This window comes from Acanthaster planci, linkage group LG01 (genome assembly GCF_054643075.1).
Source record: "Acanthaster planci isolate LZ-2023a linkage group LG01, COTS_SCS, whole genome shotgun sequence".
In the NCBI taxonomy this organism is placed as follows: Eukaryota; Metazoa; Echinodermata; class Asteroidea; order Valvatida; family Acanthasteridae; genus Acanthaster; species Acanthaster planci.
Window position 1 is genome coordinate 3,126,129 of NC_141777.1, and position 23,543 is coordinate 3,149,671.

General features: G+C 41.3%; 2 protein-coding genes across 8 annotated transcripts in view; both read right to left on the reverse strand.

Moving 5' to 3' along the window:
* ppp4r4 (protein phosphatase 4 regulatory subunit 4) overlaps positions 1–16,295 on the reverse strand; it is a 51,405-nt gene extending 35,110 nt beyond the window's left edge. For 6 of the 7 annotated variants that reach the window (XM_087132760.1, XM_087132739.1, XM_022225897.2 and 3 more), the window contains exons 1-5: positions 15,931–16,295; positions 14,679–14,752; positions 9,585–9,687; positions 7,486–7,633; positions 2,615–2,688 (exon numbers count right to left, since the gene is read on the reverse strand). In XM_087132760.1, the coding sequence (XP_086988886.1) occupies positions 2,615–2,688; positions 7,486–7,633; positions 9,585–9,687; positions 14,679–14,752; positions 15,931–16,053 (522 nt within the window). In that variant the 5' untranslated portion in view covers positions 16,054–16,295. The remainder of the gene's footprint in view (positions 1–2,614; positions 2,689–7,485; positions 7,634–9,584; positions 9,688–14,678; positions 14,753–15,930) is intronic. The other variant, XM_087132733.1, reaches the window with a different exon arrangement.
* Positions 16,296–20,242: 3,947 nt separating this feature from the next.
* LOC110974198 (neuromedin-U receptor 1-like) lies at positions 20,243–21,364 on the reverse strand. Its single transcript, XM_022225657.2, has one exon. The coding sequence runs from the start codon at positions 21,362–21,364 to the stop codon at positions 20,243–20,245; it is 1,122 nt and encodes a 373-aa protein (XP_022081349.2).
* Positions 21,365–23,543: the final 2,179 nt, after the last annotated feature.

Genomic DNA, 23,543 nt, shown 5'->3' on the forward strand with positions numbered 1-23,543 from the left:
AGAAGCCACAAACAAAAAGCACAACTGGCTTTTTGAATTTCAAACACATGTACCTAAAGATGATTTTCTTCATAAAGTCTCCTATATCAGTCAAATCCAATGGCCAATTTAAAAGTCACAAGACGGGCTTCCAAACATCCCTGACCTTTCCCCTGTAACAAATCCCTGCCTTTTCCAAGACAAACTTTTGTTTTCCAGGAATTTTTGACAACGTGTACGTGGAGGGACGGCACCCATTGTGCAGTCCTGCAGGGAAAATTCCCCAACTTTTTCAGGACAGGATTTCTCTTATGTTTTTCTCTGACCATGGCCACCTTACCTGGAATTCTTAGACGAGAGCAGGATGTACATGTAATCTAGGACACTGTGTGTCTTAAAACATCTTGCTGTGAATTTTAAACAGGGGAGTCACACTTGCGTCATAGTAAGCCTATGGGGGGTGTTTTCTAGCAGAGAGATGACTTTTGGGATAGAAGGCCTAAATGGGCCATAGCTTGAAACAGCATGATGCATGAGCATTCACGTACAACATATATTGCACACCAGATGCAGTTGTTCCCGTCGTTACACTAATTTCATAGAATAGTCTCATAGTGTGCACGCATCATCAGCTCTTTAAAAAAAAAAACGGGACAGTCACGACGCAAACAGTGTCAAGGGCAAAGTTCCCATAAGTGGGCCTAGCCACCAATGTCAACACTTTGCCAATCCCTTTAGAGCAAAAATTTGACAATATACCCCACACAGCCATTACTGCACGACCTTTTGGCGGCGGAGCAGTTAATATCTATTCTGAACCCCTGATTTTTTTATAGATCTCACATCAGAACTCAGGCGGTGTCAAATTTCTATGTGCCCAATAATGATCTGAAACATGTTCACGGGTATGTTGGGACCTCATGCTGTGCCCGTCTGGAGAACAGCTAGAATAAAGTCAAGGTATGTTGTTTTGTGCAAGGAAGTTGTAAAGGGGAAAAAATACTGCTGTACGCTGCTATGCATTTACTCTGCGGTGAAAAAAATCCTAATCAGTAGGAGCATATATGGTCCACCAGGGAGTTATATGTAACCCAGGCCACTCCAAAATATGGATGCCTGAAAAGCCTCAAGGCTGCAGGCTATTACAAATGGCTTTATTTTGACTACAGTAGAAAAGCTGTTTATGCAAGGCATGGCACTGTACAATGCACATGCATTTAAGGATCAGTTTGAAGTGCTGTCCAACGTGAGCTTGTTAGCAGTGCAAAAATTTCAAAAGTCACATTGACAATGCACTTCAGCCTAGTCTTGGGTGGCAGGTTACATGTTACATGTGTTTCATGTCTGTGTTTTGACTTGTTCCACCTGTGTCAACATGGTAAATGACTGGCGCAGTCAAATCAAGTACCAGTAGTTAAGGCAAGGAACAGTTGGCAAGCTTTTGGCAAATTAAGGAACTTCTTGAACAGTAATGAAAACTACACGTAAAGAAAGTGACCATGGAAACTACATGAATGTATCAAGTCTCCATTCTGGGCTGTGCTTGCCATTCCAATATATGTATTTTGAATCTCATAAGAATAAACAACCCTAGATATGCCAATAACCACCTGCTGGTTTCATAGTATGTTGTGACAGATTCAGAACAGCATGATCCAGTCACTGTTCATTTGCACTGGGCCTGATGTTCTCTTTGTTCTCTTTCTCTCCCATGATCCCTGTCCCAATTCCCCCCTCCCCCCAAAAAAAGTGACAGGGGTTTGTGTAAAGAAGAAATTGGACTTTGCATGATTCTTGAAGATTCCTAAAGGTCGTAAGCGCTTACGACCTTTTGCTGGGAAGCGTTATCACAGCAAAAAAAAATTTTCTCGGCAAAAGGACGTATGTATTTAACTGTTTTATTTTAATGAAATATAAAGATTTCTTTGCAAATAGTTCCAAAACAATTTCCCAAGTCGTTTGATAAGTAGTTCAAAGGTTGCTTTTTGTACAACCTGTGTTGATTTTGTAGTAAATTTTATCCTTTTTTTACTAAATAAAGATAGTGTATATTACTTGCGCCGTTTTACCAGGAACTTTTATTCTACTGTGATCATGCTTCCAGGCATGACCTTTTGCCGGGCACAGGATGATTTAAGGTTCATGTGGCAAACCACGGGTGCATTCTTTAGCTACATTGGGAAGTCGAGCCTTGTGTATGGATAAGACCCAAGGCTCTTGCCGTTAAACCAGCAACACCCAACAAATCCTGTGGTTGCATTTGACAATTTGGGAAGAAATGATACCTAAACCTTGGAATCCAGACACCAGCTATGTTCGGATGGGGCATATATGACAACTGGGTAAAATGCTGCCAATGGGTTTCCACTGAGTTTTAACCCATCAAATCATTCGCATGCATTCCAGTATCTTTTCGTCGTTAACAATCGCCAGATAATGCAACAATGCAATGAGAAAACAACCCAAAAAAATTCATAGCCACAAAGAACACTCGTGATTAGAAAAGAGCCTACCAGTAACTCTGTAGGGGGGATGGATTTCATGGGAACCCGTCCCAAGTATCTGAATAACCTCTTTCACCGAGAACGTCACCCCTGCAGGTGTCACTGCAGAGTGCATCAGGAAGTCAACTTACATCTCTCTTGAGGATGTCCTTGGGTAGGCAGGTGATGACCTGTAGCAGCACCTCCAACCAGGCTTCTGAAATATCTTGAGACATCGGAAACCAGACAGGAGCTCAGTTAATGAAAGCTGTACATTTGCATCAAAGCCAAACAATTCAATCGGTTTCTTGACTATAGGTGAGGTTAGGACAGTGAGTCATTTTCAACAGATATTGCACATCCCGGAATCTACCAACATGTCATTCAATGTTAATCACCTCCAAACCATGCAAAACTTAAAACCCCTGAAGGCTACATACATATACATGTATGAAAACATTTCATATTCACTCAAAGGTTAATATTTTCAACACCGTACCAGGTACCATCACAGAGGGAGCCATGTTTACATGCTTGCCAACCTCATGCAGGGATAAAGGGTAGTGTTTTCAACAAGGTTTTTTCTGTAACTTCCAGCAAAGAGAATACAATTCAATATATTATGAAATTCGATCACCTCATGCATCACCCACAACACATGATGTTGTTTGAGGAACATGCAAACTGGAGGCCTTTTCACCATCCCAAAAAGGAAACATTTCGAAGCATGTAAACCCACAGTATACAAAATACCCTTCCCTCAAACTTCTCACCTACATGTACATGTACAAATCTTTCTCCAGCCAGGACAACGTACTGACCAACACCCTAACAACATTCTTTCCAAGCCAAGGTTAGGCTCAACATGAGTTAACCCACCAAGGGTGGATCCAGAACCAAATTTTTTTGAAGGAGCAAAGATTTGACTATTTCTTTATGAAACCTTTTGCAGCCTTTCTGAGGAACCATATGAAGCAAAATATGAGACGGAGAGAACCCCCTCCCCTAACTTTGTGTTGATCACCATTTCACCGGAATCTCAGAAATTCTTCCCAGACATCTACATGTAAGAAGGATGTCTTAGGTGACAATAGTCTAGAGTATGTATTGGGATTGGAATTGAAGGGGATAACCTCTGTCTCATTTCTCGCTGGGTATATGATTGACGAGACTACAAATTTTGGGACTTTTACACGCTTTTGAAAAGGAGACAAAACACCCCCAAACTGCCCCCTCTCTCACCATTTTCATAACACAAAGATAACAAATTCAATCATCATGCTGGCTTAGCCTTTGTAGGCCCCATTCCTCCCTCCCCTAATCAGCCAATGCAACTGACTGATCTTCCAAAAAAAGCTGATGTTACCATGGGCTTTTTTTTTTATGCCGCCCATACATCACGGTGAGGTCAATTTCACTTGTACCCCCCCTCCAAAAAACCCTTTCTCACACTTCAGCTCAGATTACTAGTACATGTACACCTATCCTATGCAACTGCATGTATTTTCTATGGGTGACCACATGGCAAAGAAGTCAGAACAGACATGACTCAAGTTAAGTGTAGGAATTTAACTTTATTCAGCACTGTGGAGTGCTTCGTTTGCAGGTTTTTACTGTACTTGTTCACGACACATGTGACCTGCTATGGCATAATGAGGAAAGATCCCCATTTGTTACTTTTTGAGATATACATACGAGAATAAAGTGAAATGAATGGGCTTTCCAGTGATACCACATTTATACTAGTAGGTAACTCCACTCCGAAAATACAATGCGAAAAAAGGCTCTCTAGGGAAAGCCCGTTCCAACAGTACCAAACTTTATGCATGGTTAACAGTCAAACTGCCCGAAAATGTGCTCGGAATATGGACAAAACTTCTTTATGTAAACGGTAAACACTATAAATTTAAGACTCACTCCAATATCCCCCTTTTTATCACCTTTGCCTGATTTTCTTGCACAAATGGCATAGCTTGAGGAAATCTTTGACACTTTAACCTACCTAAAAATCTAAAAACCAGAAAATCGATTTTGGCGTGATTTTTTCAACGTATATCCATCTTTAACCGCCAATTACTCAAAACAAGGTTTTGAGGATCATTCCTCATTTAGCCTCAGTAGGTCACATAGTGTAAATTTGGGGTAAGGCAAACAAACCATGAACGGGCAAGGAAACTTCACAAGAAAGGCGGTGCATGTTTCTACGATGGTACTAATACCTGGGTGTCACTGGTGATTGAAAATCCTGTGTTAACATGTTAATTTTCTCCCTCCACTTATCAAGCTAACTAAGTTAGGTACACAATGTGAGTACACTAATATAAAACGTTTGTACTTGGTAGGTCTTCCCTTGGACATGAGCAAATATGCACGACACAATTTTGTGTATTATGTTTTCATTGTACAATTTTTTTCCCCTTTGACAACGTGTATTTTAGAAACAGTGTACATGTACCCTAGTATGTGCAGTGTTTTTCGAGGGCTTGCTGAGCAGTCACAAGCTTACTTGGGAGTTGGGTGGAATTTAAACCCACGACCTCCTGCTTGCTGGTGCTGACTAGTCTTACTACTCAACCACTTACGAATAGCTTGCCAGGGTCAACTGACTGATCTGCGTCCAATAAGCAGTGGGTACCGCAAAATTTTACATGATGTCTTCACTAGTAAGCAAGAAGTCATGGGCAATGAAGGGCAAACAAAGCCAGCATAGACATGTTTTGTAGATGTTCGCAGACAAAAAAGAAATTACACCGTACATGGAGGCAATAATGACTACAAGTTGTCTGGGAATGTACATGAGATGTGCACAAAAAAAAAGAAGGAGAAAATTGCGGATTTTCACATCAAGCAGGGCATGTCTGAAATGACAGTTCAAGCACACTGCAACACTGTTTTGCAATGTTGAAAAAAATAATCTTTCTCTGCGGATAAATTATGGGTGACAGACACTGTAAAGAAAAAATGTAAAAACTGTGCGGACATTGTAGGGGTTATTTCCTTGTACACACAGTATATACGTGATGTAAATCAAACACAACTTTGTTACTACACACAGAATACACACTTACATCCAAGGTTTTTTAGTTAGATCCATGGGACATTCATTCAGTTATGCGGAGAGAAAAACAAAAAAATGTCAAGACTACATAGCAATCGCAACATCTATGGTAACCAGAAAGGAGCCCGATTGTAAATGTAATACTTAAGGAAGAGGTCTACCATCAGTTCAAACTGGAAGAAATGTATCAGGTCTCATTTCCTAAAATGTGAATCTGTGGAGATGGACTGTGTTTTGACTTGAACTTGGCTGCTGCACATGTCCCTGGCCTATCATCATAATGTGTTGCTCTGTGGACAGACCTCAGAGTAGTGGAAAACAATAAAGTCGCACCATGAAGGATCACATGAAACTAAATCTCAAGAGTTGCCTCCGACTTACTTTCAAAATTTGGCTGTATCAAATTGCTGTTTTCAAAATCCTGTTTTTTTTTTCGGCCAAAGATAATCTCCACAGGAAGTGGTTAAAAAGTACACTAAAGGTACATGTACCCAGTATCGTGGATTATGCAGCTGGTCTATTCAGCTGATGGTGAATACATGAACAAACTATCGTGAATTTCAATACTCGTATTGTGAATACAGAATTGCCATGTAATGTCATGTAAAACTGTTCGTCAGTCATTCTGGTATTAAACAACCAAATGGAGCGGTATGCAGGTACTAGAGGCCTTCATATTTCCGAGAAGATCCTACCCAGACCAAATTAACATTCAAGTCATCACCTTGCAAGTAGCCTGCATGTACAACATGTATTTTAATTGACTACATCCTGTCGTACATGCATGCATGTGTACACATCACATACACTGTACTTCCTATGAGCACATGTGTACATGTCAGTGTTACAGATGCTTGGTAAACAACACTTCACATTGAGCACTGTCATGCACCCTCCCCCGTCCCCTACAGGTGCCTCACAGAATAAAACCCTGATTCACACTGGCCCCCTTTAAAGAAACTACTTTCTCTGAGGGATGAAAGAGATCATTTGTTGAGTCTGAATTTCTGTGACACAAACACCCCGTACACCTTGGCTGAGGCGACGGTGTTTCTTACACCCTTCAAACTGTTTCAGTTTGCACAGTGCAAGTCAACAGTCCGCATCTCAGTTGCTGTTGGCTCTGCAGCGTGTGTGACACCTCAAGGTGCTGCCTTGTGTTTTCCACGAACTTGTGTACAGCTTATCAATGGGATTGGTCGATGCCTTCCCCTCTTCAAAAGCCGCTCCCTTTAACAGCGGATTTTCTTGACAATGCAACGGACTGCGGACAGCCTAAAGAGCAAACAGCTCATCTGTACAATAGCCCACCCATTGTAAACAAATCAATACAATGGGGTAAACAAATGCAAGGCCACCAGTTGAAAAAGCCAATATCATCAATGAGCAAAAAAAATGATTAAAACTGCTACCAATATTTAGTCTTCCAATCTTCGCTCATAATATTTTTAAAATTAATTTAGCAAAATTTACACTGCTGCATGAAACAGTTTTCAGAAGCACTAATATTGATTATTCAAAAGAGCTACGCGTACAGGCGTCAAACACATGCAGAAATGCATGCATTCAATGTCTATTTCAAATCATGAGCAGGATTTCGGGAACTGAAGTAAAAACTGGAAACCTTCAGATAATCAATTTCTGACCTGAAGATCAAAACTTTTGCCAGTAAGTCCATTAAATATAAATTCCAGGCAGGCCTAGGCTACTGCATGTGGAAGTACTAGCACAACCAACAACTGTGCGCAAGCGTTTTCATGTTGAATAAACATAACAAACGATGCAAAAACAACGGTTAGTGGGATTTTTAAGGGGTGGTTTTTTTTCCCCCCTCTTCTGTGAGAGAAAGGCAGATAGATGGGCAGTTTAGGAGATTGCTTGCATTGCGAACGGGCAAACATGGGCGGTACTAAGATTGGTTTGTCCTTCACGTGCAGCACTGTATGCGCTGGACATCGGACTGACCTGGGTCTCGGTTGTCCACATTGGCGATGATGGTGGGCAGGAAGTTCTGGGCATACACCGGCGGCGTGACGATGCGCTCCTCGATGATGGTGACAAACACCTTGGTGGCCGCGTCCTGCAGATCGCAGTTGGCCAAATGGAGGACTTCCTGGGAATTCCGAATGAGACACAGAGGGATGAGGAGATGCAGACAGGATACTGGTGCACCTTTAAACTGTGACCCATCTAAAGTACCCCGATACCCGATCCAAACATAACAGGTACCTGGTTCCATGTTGGTTTTTTTCTTTTCAGTTTCATCATCCAAGATCTTTCCCGCAAATTTCAAAACAGCATTTCTGAAATCAATGTACAGCTTTTCACCATTGGTTACTCATAAACAAGAAAAAAAAACTACAAAACCATATTTTTCAACCAAAGGCTTTTTTGCCTTTGAAAATGCCCTCAAAAGAACTTCTGGTTAACTTCCTTTCACATCGTGCAGGGTGGCCACACAGCATCAAGAACTTTGCAGTGGAATCACAAAATGATGAAATACTTCATGACTGGGTTCAGGTTTTCCCCAACAGTTCTATGGGTAATCAACAGTGTCAGAGACTGGTACACTAGTACACCGTTCTTGTTCCACCCTAATGCACTCCACCACAAACTTTGTACTGGTAGCGTTCCCCTTCTATCTGCATTTAAAAAAAGGCTGACAATGCATTGCCAACTTGCATCCTGAGGAACACAAAAACGTCAGATACAAGTACATGTATGGTACATGTACATGTCTGTGTTCTGACATCACATGTCCAATTTCTAATGAAATGCGTACAAACCCTTAGCATCTCTGGGAGAGAAGAAACATACATGTATGCTGCTGAATCCACACGGTTGCATGCAGTTATGCACAATCGTTATTTTGTCTGGCCAAAAACCAGCGCACTAATGATGCCATGTGTCATTTTTTCCCATTACACATAATGTGTGATGTACATAAACTAGGAAGTACCCTATGATCTGGAGGGGAGGAGCCTATAAAGCTCTATATTGCTGATCAAGTGGTTTGTTTGAACAGAATGTTTGATAGTTGGGCCATGATCCAGTTAAATGACCCTGTCTCAGCTTTTACGTACACAAATGCATGGCAGAGCAAACTCCTACTGTCCATGTATGTAAGATCCACCTTGCCTTAATGACTGTTACACACAATACACACTGATCAAGCACACTGCTCCTTTGCAAGCTGAAGTCAACATTGCACAGTGTGACAAGAAGCTGAATCTAGGCCTTCATAAGCCACACTGAAAATTACTAATTGCATTCAGATGTTGAATCACCTTGGTACAGACCAGGCTGAAAAAGGTCTAGACAATTTCAGAACTACTGTATTTAGACTGTGTTAAAAATCTTAGCCCACTAGGCTGTGTCCAATGTACATTTCTCAAGCCCCAACATATTGTTTTTTCAAGTCCACAGGACTTCTTACGTACCAAGAATCTACCAGTTCATGGGACAGTAGCAGCTACTGATTTTCACATCACTAGCATTTATACGTACAGTACTTTTCAGCATACATGCATCGTGTATTCTCCCGCATGTACATGTACATACATTTGATTACCAGGCAAGCCAACCAACATCTCCCCCCCCCAAAAAAATTCATTTTCAGGGAATGGAAGTCACTACAGCCCTTTGAACGTAACATCTGGCTAAACTCTGTGTGTATGGGGGAGGTGTTTACTTCTCTGCAGTTTCATTTCCGAGGATTAGGTGCAGTCTGCTTCAAAGACATGTACAATCCTACAAGTAACCGGTACACAGGAACATGTTCATCACATGTACAGTACATGTACCTACCAGTACTGCATAGCACATGTCAGACAGCTTCCATATTGGTAATAAGTTTTCAAATTGCTTACTTAGATTTTTGTGTCAATTCTGCAAAGGATTCTTTTTTTAACCAAGTGTCAAAAGTGACAAAAAAACGAAATGATTAAACCCCCTAAAATCTAGCATCTTTGGATGGGCAAAAAAAATGAATCCAGAAAAGAAAACCTGAGAAATGACAACCCTGTGACAAGGACAGCTTATTGGAAAGACGGCCATGTGCCTACCCTGACTTTGGGCACCACTCTTCGCATAGCCTCATTGTTATGGTCTCGTAAGAGCTGAGGCAGGTTGTTGATGACGCTGATTCGTTGAACCTCTTGCCCAGAACTGCAAGGGAAGATCAAAGACAACATTCAATTATTCACAAAAATGTCTTCACTGATCACATTTAGACAGAGCTGATTGGAGAAGTTCAGTGCTCATTAACCAGAAAAGTTGAACCTTTAATGTCAGATAAGACGAAGAACACAACTGTGCCTTGATTGGAATTAAGGCAGCCTAAAAGTGTGCACTGTTATGAAAACAATTATAACGTGTATAACGTAGTCAGATTTTATGCCTACTAATTCATTATGGGGATGTACATGTATGTTTTTGAATTTGATAAAATAAAATACGACCCTCTGTGGGTTCTAACTTTCACGCTTGCAAAATGCCAACACACATGCATGTACCACACAAGAGGTACATTTACCAGTGTACTAACAACCTCTGCACTGACTTCACCCTAACTCCCTATGCATTCTTTGAAAGAAATTCCTGGACCCTGCAAAACCCTCTAAAATCTTTCAAGGTACCAACAAAATGCCCCTCCAAAGAGACAATCTGCTGTTTTGGACTGAGCTAATGCCACAGGTTCCGGTCTACTGCACATGACTAGTACATCATTAACTGGCATAATGTGACAGCAGCTAAGCTTTTCATTTTGCACCTCCCTAAATCCTACAAAGTCCACCTTCCAATGGATTTTTAGGGTCTGGGGGGTTAACCAGGGTTAATGACAAGGACACAATTAAAAAAAAAAAGCACATCAATACAGCCCCAGTGCAAAGGTTTCGCTAAGTCAGACGATGACCATAATGATGTCAAGGCACACAGCAACAGGCAGACCATTTTAACCCCACAATTTACCACGTTTGCATACACTACTAGGCTGTAAATAGCTGGGAATAAAATTAATTAGAGTCGGTAATAAAATAATTTTATATTATTTGAACACCTGCATGGACATAGTTTATCTACAGTAACATGTATTTCACTTGCCTACCACACAGCTGTTGTTTATTTCCATTACTTGAGTGTTTCGGTATTTACATGTATGCCTGGCCATCTACTATTCTAGTCAGTCCTGATGAAGATCTCCGGATCGAAATGTTGACTCTATCTTATGTTCTACATGTTGTGTTAAACCAGCTCAAAAAAACCATAACAATTTAATTTATGTTTAATTTTATATTGTAAACAACTCTTGAGGGTGATGCTGAACTGCAGCTTGAAATGGAGAAAAAATAAATGGTAGCAGAGGTTCATGTACAGTGTACCACGATCAGACTCAAGTACAATAACATACCTTGTACCAGTGCATGTACATGTACATAATTCACAGAATGAAATGTTTCCCCTCACAGGAACACCAATCACGTAAACGTGTCAGGGGCTCACTGCGACCAAAAAAAGCAGCGTGCTTTGATTTATGCGACACTCCCGAACAGGTGCTCAACACATATAAATTTGCGTATTGAGGCATTTGGACATCATCCAAATGCTACAAAGGGTAACGGGTGCAGTAGTGCTGCCAGTACCTTTAGCAAACAGAACAAAAAAAGAAGACGGATTAAGCTGTTTCTGTGGGTACATGTGGGTACATGTAAATAGCTCACGGGTTTTTTTTAAGAAGCGTCCAAATCACTCCATGGAAAGACATATTTTGTCGTGCCTCAGTAACTGCTTGATATAGAATTTGTAAAAGTAAATGGTTAACGTGCCATTAGGAAGGTACGTGTATTCGTCTCAGCCACTGTATTCTATTTTGCACAGTTGCATGGTGAAGAACTTTGGAGGACTCGGGGAAAAAATACCTTGAAAGTCAACATTAAACCATACTGGAACTGTAACAAAGTTTACTGTCTTTTCACAAAGCTTCAGTTACATGTATTCACGTTCATTGTTCAGATGAAAGAAATTGCCTGAAGCGGAATTGGAACGGGCTATCTCCAATCCATCATACCAGTGCTCTATTGACTACCAGTATGCTACAGCCCCACTGGTACACTGCCACTTCATCTAGACAATTGTCTTTGAAATGAAAGGAAGGAGACTTAACCCAAATATGTACGGTAGGTACACGCATCGTACTGCTCAATGTGACTTGCTGCAAACCCGGAAATACAAACTGAGGCTCACTCAAAAGAAATGGGTTTGTTGTTATTTTCAAATCATCAAAATAAATGTCACAGTCCAGCTGGAAGTTTACCTCTGATTCCTTTCCAAGTACATACGCTTACATGGTAACTATTGGCACATACATGTACATATGGATACTGATATGTTACATGTACATGTATATTTGTGGCTCACTCAAAAGAAATGGGTTTGTTGTTATTTTCAAATCATCAAAATAAATGTCACAGTCCAGCTGGAAGTTTACCTCTGATTCCTTTCCAAGTACATACGCTTACATGGTAACTATTGGCACATACATGTACATATGGATACTGATATGTTACATGTACATGTATATTTGTGTATGAGTAAAAAAACGATTGCGGACTGAAGACGTACAGAGTACACTGTTCGAAACGTCAACTTATACCCCGATTCTTCTCAGAACAACCACACACACTCAAGAAAGAGATTTATCCCTGGTGAAACTGCAATCGTTTTACTCATGTAGTTCTTTCACCATGAAAACCTTCAACTCTTATCTATATTTGTGTACATACATATATACATGTACATGTACCATACTATTGACATGACACAGTATAGTGGCATGGTATATTGACATGATCCATGTACAGTACACGTAATATTTTTACAGTTGGTGTGAGTTTCATCAATAACAGTTTGAAGCATTCTGTCTAGCAACACAAACAATCCAAGATGACATGGCTATTAGTTTATTCAAACCATCCATATACCCTACAGGTACATGTACATGGGTTTTTATGAGGTTACAGAAACAAAGCTGTGGCTAGACAAATAACTGCCAGGGGAGACGCGACTGTAAAGTCTGAAGATGCCTGTCTATATGTCTAAAAATAGCTCCAGCTTATTGATATCATATTTCAGGTAACTCATTTTAGAGTTGTGCGGACAGGGGCTAAACTTCAATTTCTCGAAGCTGTAGAGGACATGAAATACTCCTCCGGGGCTAATCCATGAAGAAGTGGACAGAGTCAGAAATGTAGACCACTATGATGTGAATGGGCACAAACAAAAAACCCTGAAAATATTTTTTTTGATGAAATTAATCATGGGGAGACTACTGCGAGCGCGGAGCCCTTATGGCGTGGGGTCCGGGGCCCGCTTAAGGGACAATTTTGGATTCTAGATACGCTGTGGTGCAATCTGAGGCCCTAGAGAATTCAGGTTTTGTAGGAATCTGCAAAATTAGTTCCTCGTACATTTCAAAGGGTCCTGAAGCATCGTGTAAATAGAATTGTTTCAAGGAACAAATTTCACTAAGTTTTAGGGAAGTTTTGAGCGTGGCGTGGTCAACTAACATTTACCCCCCCTACAACTTGCCCCCCAAATTTTATTCCATTTTGACACTGAACTCGAAGACCACAAATTTGAAGGTGACAAAAACGGAATTCCGATTAAACCGGAAAGATTCCCATGCCTGAAACCATCACAAATGCATATACAAATGTGGTATCAAATTAAATAAAAAGGAACAAGTAGACTTTTTATTTGAATGGTATTCCAATAATTCAGTTGAAGCAAAAAACAGGGTTGAATGTTTTATTTATGATAACATGTTTCAAGTTTGAACCAGCAAAACTGCAACGAAACTAAATTTCAAGGCCACTTCTGGAACCACTTGTCATCTTTCTCACAGATATGATCATCTTTTTTGTACACTTTTTCTTTGCTATCGCTATTCTCCTTTCATAAAAAAAAAAGTTCCCACAACTTGTTTCTCCTGCTAAAATATAACAATCTGTCCACTCATGCCGATTGTTTGCACACAAACGCAGAAGATACTGAAAGCCTGAATGATGTTTTCCTTTCACGGCACATCAAAAGCCACAAGCCAACCCTGGATGCCTGCTTGAACTTCTTGTTTATTCTTCACAACCACTGACGTGAAAGAAAGTTCAGCCCCTGTGGACTTTAGTGGGTGCACACAAGCAAGAAGAAAGAATGTACTGAAAAGGTCATGTAACAAACCAGTGCCATGTAATGTATCAACTCTCCTGGGAAAAGGTCTTTGATCTCCACCTGAGGGATTTTAGACTTGCAACGGTAAAATGTGTGAATGTACTGCTAGCAAAATGCACTCTCACACTTTGTATAAATGCTCGTATACATGTATTTTGATGTTCTTGATTTTCATTTGCTCAGTTCAATGCTGGAAACTTTTGCATGGGGTAGGTGTGATCTAATGTAATATTTGCCTATAGATCCTGAATTATTGACTTGGAATCATACACTAAGTTCAGAAAAATCACAGATACTGTATGTACACAGTCCAAAACTGTCACAAAATGACCATATACAGGCACATGTACACACTGCTTTGTACTTTCTCAAACAAATTGAAATTTGTTTTTATTGCAAACAAACTGCACAAGAAAAAAAAATAATAATCTTAACAAACCATACCGTACATGTATTTGTTCATAATGTGTGCAGACTAAGAAAAACAGCGGTTCCAATCTTTGATGCAAACAAATCACACAAAGCCAAGCAGGTACCAGTATCATGCAATGGCGTCGTGAAATTTGAAAAATGAACGAGCAAAATTGAACTACATGTACAGTAGGACTCTGTGATGAATGCCCACAGACAGCTTCAAAAGGTCTTACAGACTCATCCAAAACCGTATGGTTCCTTGAATAAGGTCAGGTGTACATGTAGGAAGCAACTAGTTATGGGTCTAATTAGTGCTTGTTTAATCGCAAGTCTTGAGAGTTGCTTTTTCGCGAGAAACCTTCCTGAATCCTCTAAAAGCCTCCACTATGCAGGAAACTAATGGAATATTCTTGGTATAATTGTATTTCCATGGCAACTGCATGAGTACAACCGTTCAATTCTCTAATGCCCCAGAAGGGGAAAGGGACCGACATCATGTGCTGTAAAGTGGCACTCACCTGAGCAAGTACACAGCGCGTTCAATATCACTCAAGCGTTCATCCACTGTAAGTCTCTCAATTTCTTCGGCAGACTGTGATTTTAATAGTGACAATAAAAGAACACATCAGAAATCACATTACGAAAAGGGGTAGCAACCAACTTGGCCAGGACATGAGTAGCACTGGATCCAAATTGTACCAGGACAAGCCTTCACTCACTCTACAATCACACTGGTGTACTTACACGTGACACGTGTTTGGAGGCATTATCAATTGACCAAACAAAAAAAGAAAATGGTGCAAAGGCAGAGGATATTTGACAGTAAACTGGTTCAGATACGCTTTTGCTATTGAAGGTCCTACTAGCACAACAATTTAAATTAATGTGCAAAGTGAGTGTTTGGGAGACTTAGACATTTTTATCACAATGGTTCATGGTTCAAGCTAGGCTTGCACTGCCAGTTGTGAATTTATAGGCTAGTATTTGTGGGATGAATGCACGAGTAATTTTCTACTTTTTTCCCTTTAAAATATCTTTAGAGCCTCAGATCTACAAATGTAGAGTGAAACATCTTCCATTTTTATTTGGGATTTAATTTGAAAACTTGAAATTGGTAATATTGCACCATTTTCATTGTTCTTTAAGAATTAAGTAGGGACCCAGGGGAAAAAAGTTAGCAAAACTGCCAATTTGAATCAAACAGCAACCCATTTTGAACAGGGGAATTGAGCATTAATATGGTGTCAGTTCAATAATGGCTGTTGAAAAAAATATGTACGCTCAGATCTACCACGGCAAAATAAATGCTTCAAATAGAAACCATACGGAAAGAGTTAGGGATGCCACTTGACATCCTGTGCACAAACATTAGGAGACCGGTCTGAAAAAATGTAAGGTTTTCTAAGTAGGCCCCCATATTGGTTTTTCCTTCCTAAATTGAATTTTTCTGGACTTTTTTGGCTTTATGGTGGCTAATGGGTCACTGTTGGGAATTCTGGTGTCTGTAGGCTATGGAACTCTTCCTAAATCCAAACACACTTCATATTCAAGAATTGCTCTTGTGCACGCAAATATGATGGACAGCCAATGAATGATGAGGCTATGGAACTCTTCCCAGACACACTTCAAAGGGCTATTCAAGAATTGCTCGTGCACACAAATCAAGTTGGAATATAAGTATCTTATTCAGTACAGTAGGAAAATCGGAAGTATTTAGGCGATAAACAACTGCCAAACAGGCAAATAAATAGGCACACAAGGTAAATTTACCTTCAAACTACTAGTGATCGTCTTCTCTAAGCTGAGGTCGGCTAGATTTGCATCCAAATCCAATGCAAGCTCGTCCACTCCCGTGGTCACGGCGGACGTGGTTGAACGTCCTCCCCAATCCATGGTCCTCGAACTCGAAGCCACTATCGTGGCATGTCTGCGGACACAGTATAAGATGGGTTTTCCGCCACGGGAATGAAATCAGTCAGTATTCCTGTCGCGGGGCGTCAATTTCCCGATGTTCACCTTGTCAATTATTCCTGGGACACACAGCCGACGCAGCGCTCGCCGCCATTTCCCATAACCTTTCCCTGGTTTTCAACAACTCTGCACTGTTCAGTCACAGTACACGCACATCATGTCAACGGACACCAGTGCAGTATACAGTACATCACAACATAACAAATACATCGGATAGGCATTTATCAAAAGTCGGCTTCGCCACCATTTGGGTTTTGTTAACTCCACTATGATTATTTGAAAGTTATGTATAATTCGGAATGAATGAAAAACAATTTTATTTCATTGATTATTTAAGTAATATTAAAGCAAAACATGTAACTGCATTGAGCTAGAGGTTCCAAGATTGGGAATCGCAAAACCTGGAAAGCTGAACGAAACGACGCTGCTTTGAAAAAAGACCTTAATTTCATTTATGTTCTCGGTAGAGGGCGCTGCGACTGCTAAACTGAAGGGTGTTTGGTTTTTTAGATCGTTTTCAGTCATGACAAGTTCTGATACAAGTTGATACTTCGATAGATTGTTCCGGAGTTCCTGTCTAAAGTTAACTTGCAATTCAAAAGTGCCGGTGTTTTAAATGGATTCATCGGAATGTACAAACAGAAAAATCAGTTGGAGGAAAAAAAAGAAACACTGAAGCTCCCACAAAAATTACGTAAGATGAGAATAATATACAGTCTTGATATTTTGACCCTGGAGACTAGACAAATGTGAGTCCCGACTTAGCTACAAAAATCTGACCTAATTAACCGAGTTTGAGATTATTGTAACTTATTGCATCTCTGGATAATTTATTAAGTGACAGCGAAATTGTAGAGTGGTTGGATTGGGCAAGGACTGATCGGGGGTCCAGGAGCTATTCTCGCGGTCGATATGACGTCACTATTGCCCTTCAGCACAACGCAAAGGGGAAAAATTCCCTAGTTCACGCTCTTCGATGCACTGCAGTCACCAGTTGTCCGACTGCCATAATGATAGATTTTTGGTCTATTCCATTCCTCTTCCCTCTACAAGCATGTCGAAAAGCCCCGGACTGTGGTCTTACCCTTCATAAAGGCCACAGATTATAAAGGACAGATAAAGATATTTCTAAATGTTTGTCCCACTGAACTGAAAACAATTTTGCCCAATCCCCCTTTGCTCAGGGTTTACCGAGTTGCCCTGGGATCATGCCATCACTCTACTGTCACTGTAATGACTGCCTGTGTCAAGGTTAGCACTTCTGTGATTTTTGAGAGAGAAGCTGACTTTACTTGTAAGTTTGCATGTACATGGACATCCTATGCTTGGCCTTTACGGAAAAAATTAATTGTTGCGTGGACAAAACATTGGGGAAATTGGCCTGGACGAAAGAGGGCGGTATGCTTTGAAAGTGTACACTGATGCTGAAGGTTGCATTGCCGGTCGTGCCCGAATTATTTGGCTGTGGTTTTAAATAACTGACGCACTAGTCAAGAGTCGAAATGGCCATTGCGCCCACAATAAGGCTGCACAAATTAGAAGGTGGTTTATGAGCGGAGGAATCATTCGACGGACTGACCTAAGACAAGACTGAACCTTTCACGGCCCCCGTCCGTGCTCGTTTAGCGGTCTTGAATTTATATATTGCTCTATAATTATAAAGTGTTTTAATAACTCCGTGAGATTTTTGAGCATTTTGGTGAACCGTTCTTTTCGGTTTTATGCCGGAATTAGTCGGGGGGATAGGGAAGGGTGTGTGTTCGGGGGATGACTTGCCCGGCCATGAAAATTTGGGGAAAAAATGGGGGGGGGCACTATAGAAGTCCATGTTCGTGCATGACGTATTTTGTTATGTAGCACATTTATGCAGATTCTCACATCAGAATGACATATTTATGGCTTTAAGATTTAGTTCTCCTTTATTGAGTGATGTTGAATGCACTTTAGTCGTTGCAAAGCCCGAAAATCCACTCTAGTTTTTGCTTTTGCTCATGTGGACCACAAAACATGGGGGGTGATTTATTAGCCCATCAGCCACCAAAAGTGGGGTGACATGAAGGCTCATCTCCCCGGGATTTACGCCCATGGGTCTTTCACTGTTGCACTGAAGGCTAGTCATAATTCTCCAACAATGACTGACGCAGCAAAAGAAATAACCATACAAGAAGTATCGGCTTTGCGACAGAACATAAGGCCAACCCCAAACAGACACCATAGATTATTACAGTGATGGGTACGACAAATAATTCATTCACCGTTTTAACGACCCTTCATTCGGATCCCCATTCTAATGTCATTCCGATGGCCGGCGTACTTCGCCCACTGGGGGCAAGACACCAATTTTGGAGCGCTTGGTAAGTGATAGAGATTGCACCTCCATTTGAAACAAAATGCGCATTGGAACATTTGTTTCAATGAAGTTTGAGCACTATAAATGCTACTATGCTCTGATATGGTCACTGATATGGGTTCAATTAAAAGTTTATACCAGGCAAGATATGGGACGGAGGGGTACCCCTTACCTGTCCAATCCCTATACACACTCTAGACTATTGTTACCTAACACATCCCCCTAGAAGTCTGTAAAGAATTCCTGAGATTCCGATCAAACAATGACCAACACAAAGGCGGCGGGGGGGGGTTCTCCGTTCCATATCTTGCTTCAAATGTAAAAGTTCCCCAAATTGAATTCAAAGAGCAACGGGACAGAGAACAGAGAGGCCTGAGCACAGTACCCATTGTGTAATTGTGCCCTGTCAACGGTAGGCACGTCTTTAACCCCCACTCACGTTTTCACATAATGCAGACAAGGTTTAAGACAGCCACTCCAAATTTGCAAATGACCTGAGATCTCAGCTCTAACTGTGATGGTGTCGTTGTCTATTGTTGGGTTGTACGGTTCAGTAATGTTACTTGCCACAGAAATCAACCCGGATTGGGTTATCGGATGTTAACGATGAACAGCCAAAATGTCACGAGCGAACCACCTTTTATTCAGTATCTATATGGAGTTCCGTATTTGTCGGTAGATAGCAATTTGTTTATCGGTCCTAATCATAATTATCTCTCCTCTTTATGCTTTTGAATAACATCATTTGGAGTTGCCATTTTTATTAACTATTTAATGTTCAATAACTCCCGTTTTCCTCATTACATAAATTGAGTTTCTCGTTTCATTCTGTGTAAATGCTTAGATGTTTAATTTTTCTCATTTTTATGGTATATAATTTACAGCCTTGAAATTTTCTTTATTAGCATACTAATTTATTTCAATGAAAATCTGACCTCAATTCGGCTCATGGGCTGCAACGGAGAATAGAATAAAGCATCTTATAAATAATAAATAATGAATATGTTATCAACTGTTTCTGCCCAGAAACTCTCGGGCAAGCTATCATCAAGCAAAAGTCAACCGGTTTAATCCACAACCCGAGGCAGTATGTCAACGTCTTAGATCCGCTGTCATTAATATTTGAATAGCCAATTACAACACGGCTTCTATTTTCCGGTGAATATTTTCCACAGGTGCACAGAGAGTTAGACCCCTGAAATTAATGCATTTTCACCGAAGTGTTCCAAAATTTATGATGGTAAACATTGGCTTAATTCCCCCCTCTCGAGACTTCTTTGAAAAGCACCAACATTTGAGAAACATTAGTTACCGCTTACCGTGTTTTTGTGTTCATAAAGTATCACTTCCCTATGAATGTGTTTTTGTGTCTTGTTATTAAACACGCAAACATGTCTTTGCGTCTATTTCATTGACACATAGGCCTACGTCTTTGTTTAGAAAATAAACGCATCAATGCGTTTGAGTATTGGATTGTTAACACTACGACGCGTTCATAAAGTGTTACAAGGAAGGTGTTAAAACATTAACATTTGTTTTTACAGCGTTCCCCCCAGATCTGGATAATGACATTTTCACCATATAACGGTAAATATGCACATTTTTGATTGGACGATACCACACGAGTTCTGGTTGAAATTCTCCATTGCTGACTCGCACGTTTCAAGTATCCAGCCTAAAATATCGTAATGCCTGGAAAGAAACCATTGTTGTGTACGAAAACAAAATATCTCGAGTAGTCCAGTCCACACAGAAGTTCTGCTACTGAACGGCAAGAGCGACGTAATTGTTTTGTTCATCTTTGGAGTCACTTTTGTGATCATTTCTGTTTTTTGAGCGGCCGAAGGCTTCCACGAAGGCCTGTCGGTAATGGCAGCTTGTCACATTGTAGATGATCGGATTCACCGCCGAATTCATGAACACGAACACGTGACAGACCGTGAGGGCAAACACAAACTTCCTGTAAGTGACGTCAGGGCGGATCCCGCTTAAATTCTCGACAAGGAAGCCGAGAGACAAGGCGATGAATGGCGTCTGGCAGAGAAAGAACACCACGCCATTGGCCACCAGCATGCGGGCGACTTGGTTGCGGACCTGGAGAGCTTGCTGGGCTTGAAATGATTGGCGCCTTACTGGGTCTTGCTGGAGCTTGTGCTTCGCTCTGGTGTTGAGGCTGATGATGATCAGAGTATACATGACTGCATTGGTTACCATGGCGACGATGAAGACGGCGGATTCCAGCACATGTCCAACGATCAGCCCCCAGTGGCTGATGGCCACGCAGTATCCCAACTGGACCGGCAGGCTGTGATAGGGCTCTTCATCCGGCCAGATTGCGCAGCCTTTGACGAGGTTGGCGTACCGGAACATCACCAAACTAGCGAGACCAATCGCCATGAACCAGCTTCCGCCCACCAACTTGAAACTCCTCTTCAGCCTGGCGCCCTGGCCGAGGGTGACCAACGGTTTGCAGACGGCGTTGTATCGCTCTTGGGAGACCAGACTCACCATGGAGATGGAGGCGAAATACGTGACGTACTGCGGCATGAAGGCGCCGACACAGCCCCCAAAGGAAGCGGTAGGGAGGTGACTGCGGACGGGATGCGTGAAGTAGAAGGTGTACTGAACAATGCTGGTGAGCAGAAATGTGAGATCCGCTACGGCCAGACTAGCCAGGTAGACATTAGTGGTGGTTCGCATGTACGGGACACGAGCTACCACAAAGAGGAAAGCGAGGTTGCCTGGGATGCCTACCGCCAAGATGATGAAAAGAACGGCCAGCATGACTCTGCTGTTAGCACCGCTAAGGAGGTATGTAGCCGCATCCTCCACTGACGACAAGTTCAAGAAGGGCAGGTCGTCGCACGCGCTACTTACATTCATCTTGGTAATCTGATGCCGCAACGCAGAATACCCCGCAGAATGTTCAAAATGCAGATTACAGGTAAGTCTTATGTCGTATTAGGTCTACTGGTATGTTTTCACCAGAACATCTCAGTCAACAGTGTCAACAAAGTTTCTGGATTTGTTTCACCGCACGAAAGGGTCGTCCATCAGGCTTTGCCGTTGCTACACATTGAGCGGAAATTGGCCCCCACCCTCACATGCCATTCGATAAAACAGCCGTAGTGATGTATTACCACAGAACACGCATGCGCATGGTCACCGCCACTTACAAAGCCTGCCCCTCATCCAAGCACTGTTGACATTATCCCTACAAACACCACGCGATTCTTTCGACAATTTTTCGATTTTTGCTCTCAGCTGACTTCATGAATAGACCAGGCATACAAATGCTGAGTGGTTCGAGTGGAACTGTAAGACTAGCCCCTCGAGGTTATCCAATGGGATTTATCCATTTTAATGACAGGCCTAACTCGGCACTGTAGAATGTCAACATAAGCGATGACATTTTGCGTCGATTCCCATTTTTGTTTTGAAACGACCTGGCCTGGACCTATCTGCTCTTTTCCCACTGCTCCTTCCCCACACCACCTAAAATCGATTTATTTTGTTCAACTTTTGCTGATTTTCAATGCTAATTTTAAATGATTTTAATGTAATGCACTTTTTAGCGCTTTGATTTTAGCATGAGTGAGCAAAAATACTACTTGAATTTAAATAAATTGGAATTGTGGAAATCGGCATTTCTCCACTCCCCCTGAAATCCACTTATTTTGTTCAATAACTGCTGATTTTCAATGCTAATTTTAAAATCGTTTAATTCTCTCCTCGAACACAGGACCAGCATAATGGACAAGACTTCAAAATTACGCCAAAATATGAAGCAGTTGCACACGAACACACGTTTTCTTTTGAAGATATATCCCTCTCATGCAATCGCCACAAAAGCACTTTTAGCGCTTTGGTTTTGCACGACGGGTGAGCAAAATATTGCTTGAGTTGAAATAAATTTGAATTGTGGAAATCGACATTTCTAAAGAAGGCGACGGTCTCACATAAATTAAGCTGTTCTGCCGAATGGAAAAAAAATCTTATGCTGGCGAGCCATGTTCCCCATGTTAACGGTTTACATTTCTAGCACTATGCCATAAGTGTATCATGTTTCATATTCGAAGCCATTAAAATCGGGAATTTCTATTCAACATCGACAATTCAAGTAATAGGACTGACTGCACAGTCGTGCACTGAATCAGAAACGCAGGTGCTTGAATTGCGGAGGCTGGCCAAGGACGGCAAATGGCTCGTCCATTCCGGGCCTCCTCCATAGGTGCTTTCTTCAGAAATGAAACTGAATTCAGCCCCGCTCGTTACAAAAGCGCATGCTCCATTTTCATTGGGCCGAAGGGGCTGTAAATTTGCCATCGCGTCGCCCACCAGTCAAATATTGATTAATCTCACGAGGAGCTAGATTGATGTGAAACCTTCAATGCAGACCGTGGGCACAAATGAAACGTTCTCGCAGATTTTAAGAGATAAAGAATTCCGCAAATGGCGACATATTGACAGCAATAACAAACTGGTATGGTAACTGCGACACGGACCTTGATTAACTTTCGGTCACGCTTGCGTTGCCCCCATGGATTGTATGTGCTTGAATTGGGTTTAGAGTTTTGAGAAGCAAAAAAAGAAGTGTTGATTCAGCGTATTTCCTCGTTCTTTTGCAGCACAATTTACGCGTAGGCCTATGTCTTTCTAGAGCAATTTCATAAAAAAATATGTAAATGAATCTTTGAAACCCCTAGTAACATGTACTGTAGTGGAAGTACTCGTTAAACTTAGTTTAAAAAGATAAATGCCTACTCATAAAAGTGAAGTTCGGTATCCAAATGATCACACCCAAAAAGCCAAGCATATTTGGTAATATCTCCCAGGAACTATACCCTTTTGCCGCCTTGACTGTTTGCTTACTGATATTTTCACAGCAACGGCATGTCGGTCAGCTCCGATTAGGGCTTATGAAAAAAAAGGAGTAAAGACAATTCCGGTGACCATGGCAACGCAATCACTGGTTATTTGCGGTGATCCCCTTTGATGGTGGTATGCATTGCAACAGCTATAAGGCCGAACCTTTGTTCGGTGACAATCGCTCTGTACAAAA

Bases quoted from the DNA above. Each gene is read 5' to 3' on its own strand.
- LOC110974198 (XM_022225657.2), bottom strand. From the start codon at position 21,364: ATGAATGTAAGTAGCGCGTGCGACGACCTGCCCTTCTTGAACTTGTCG.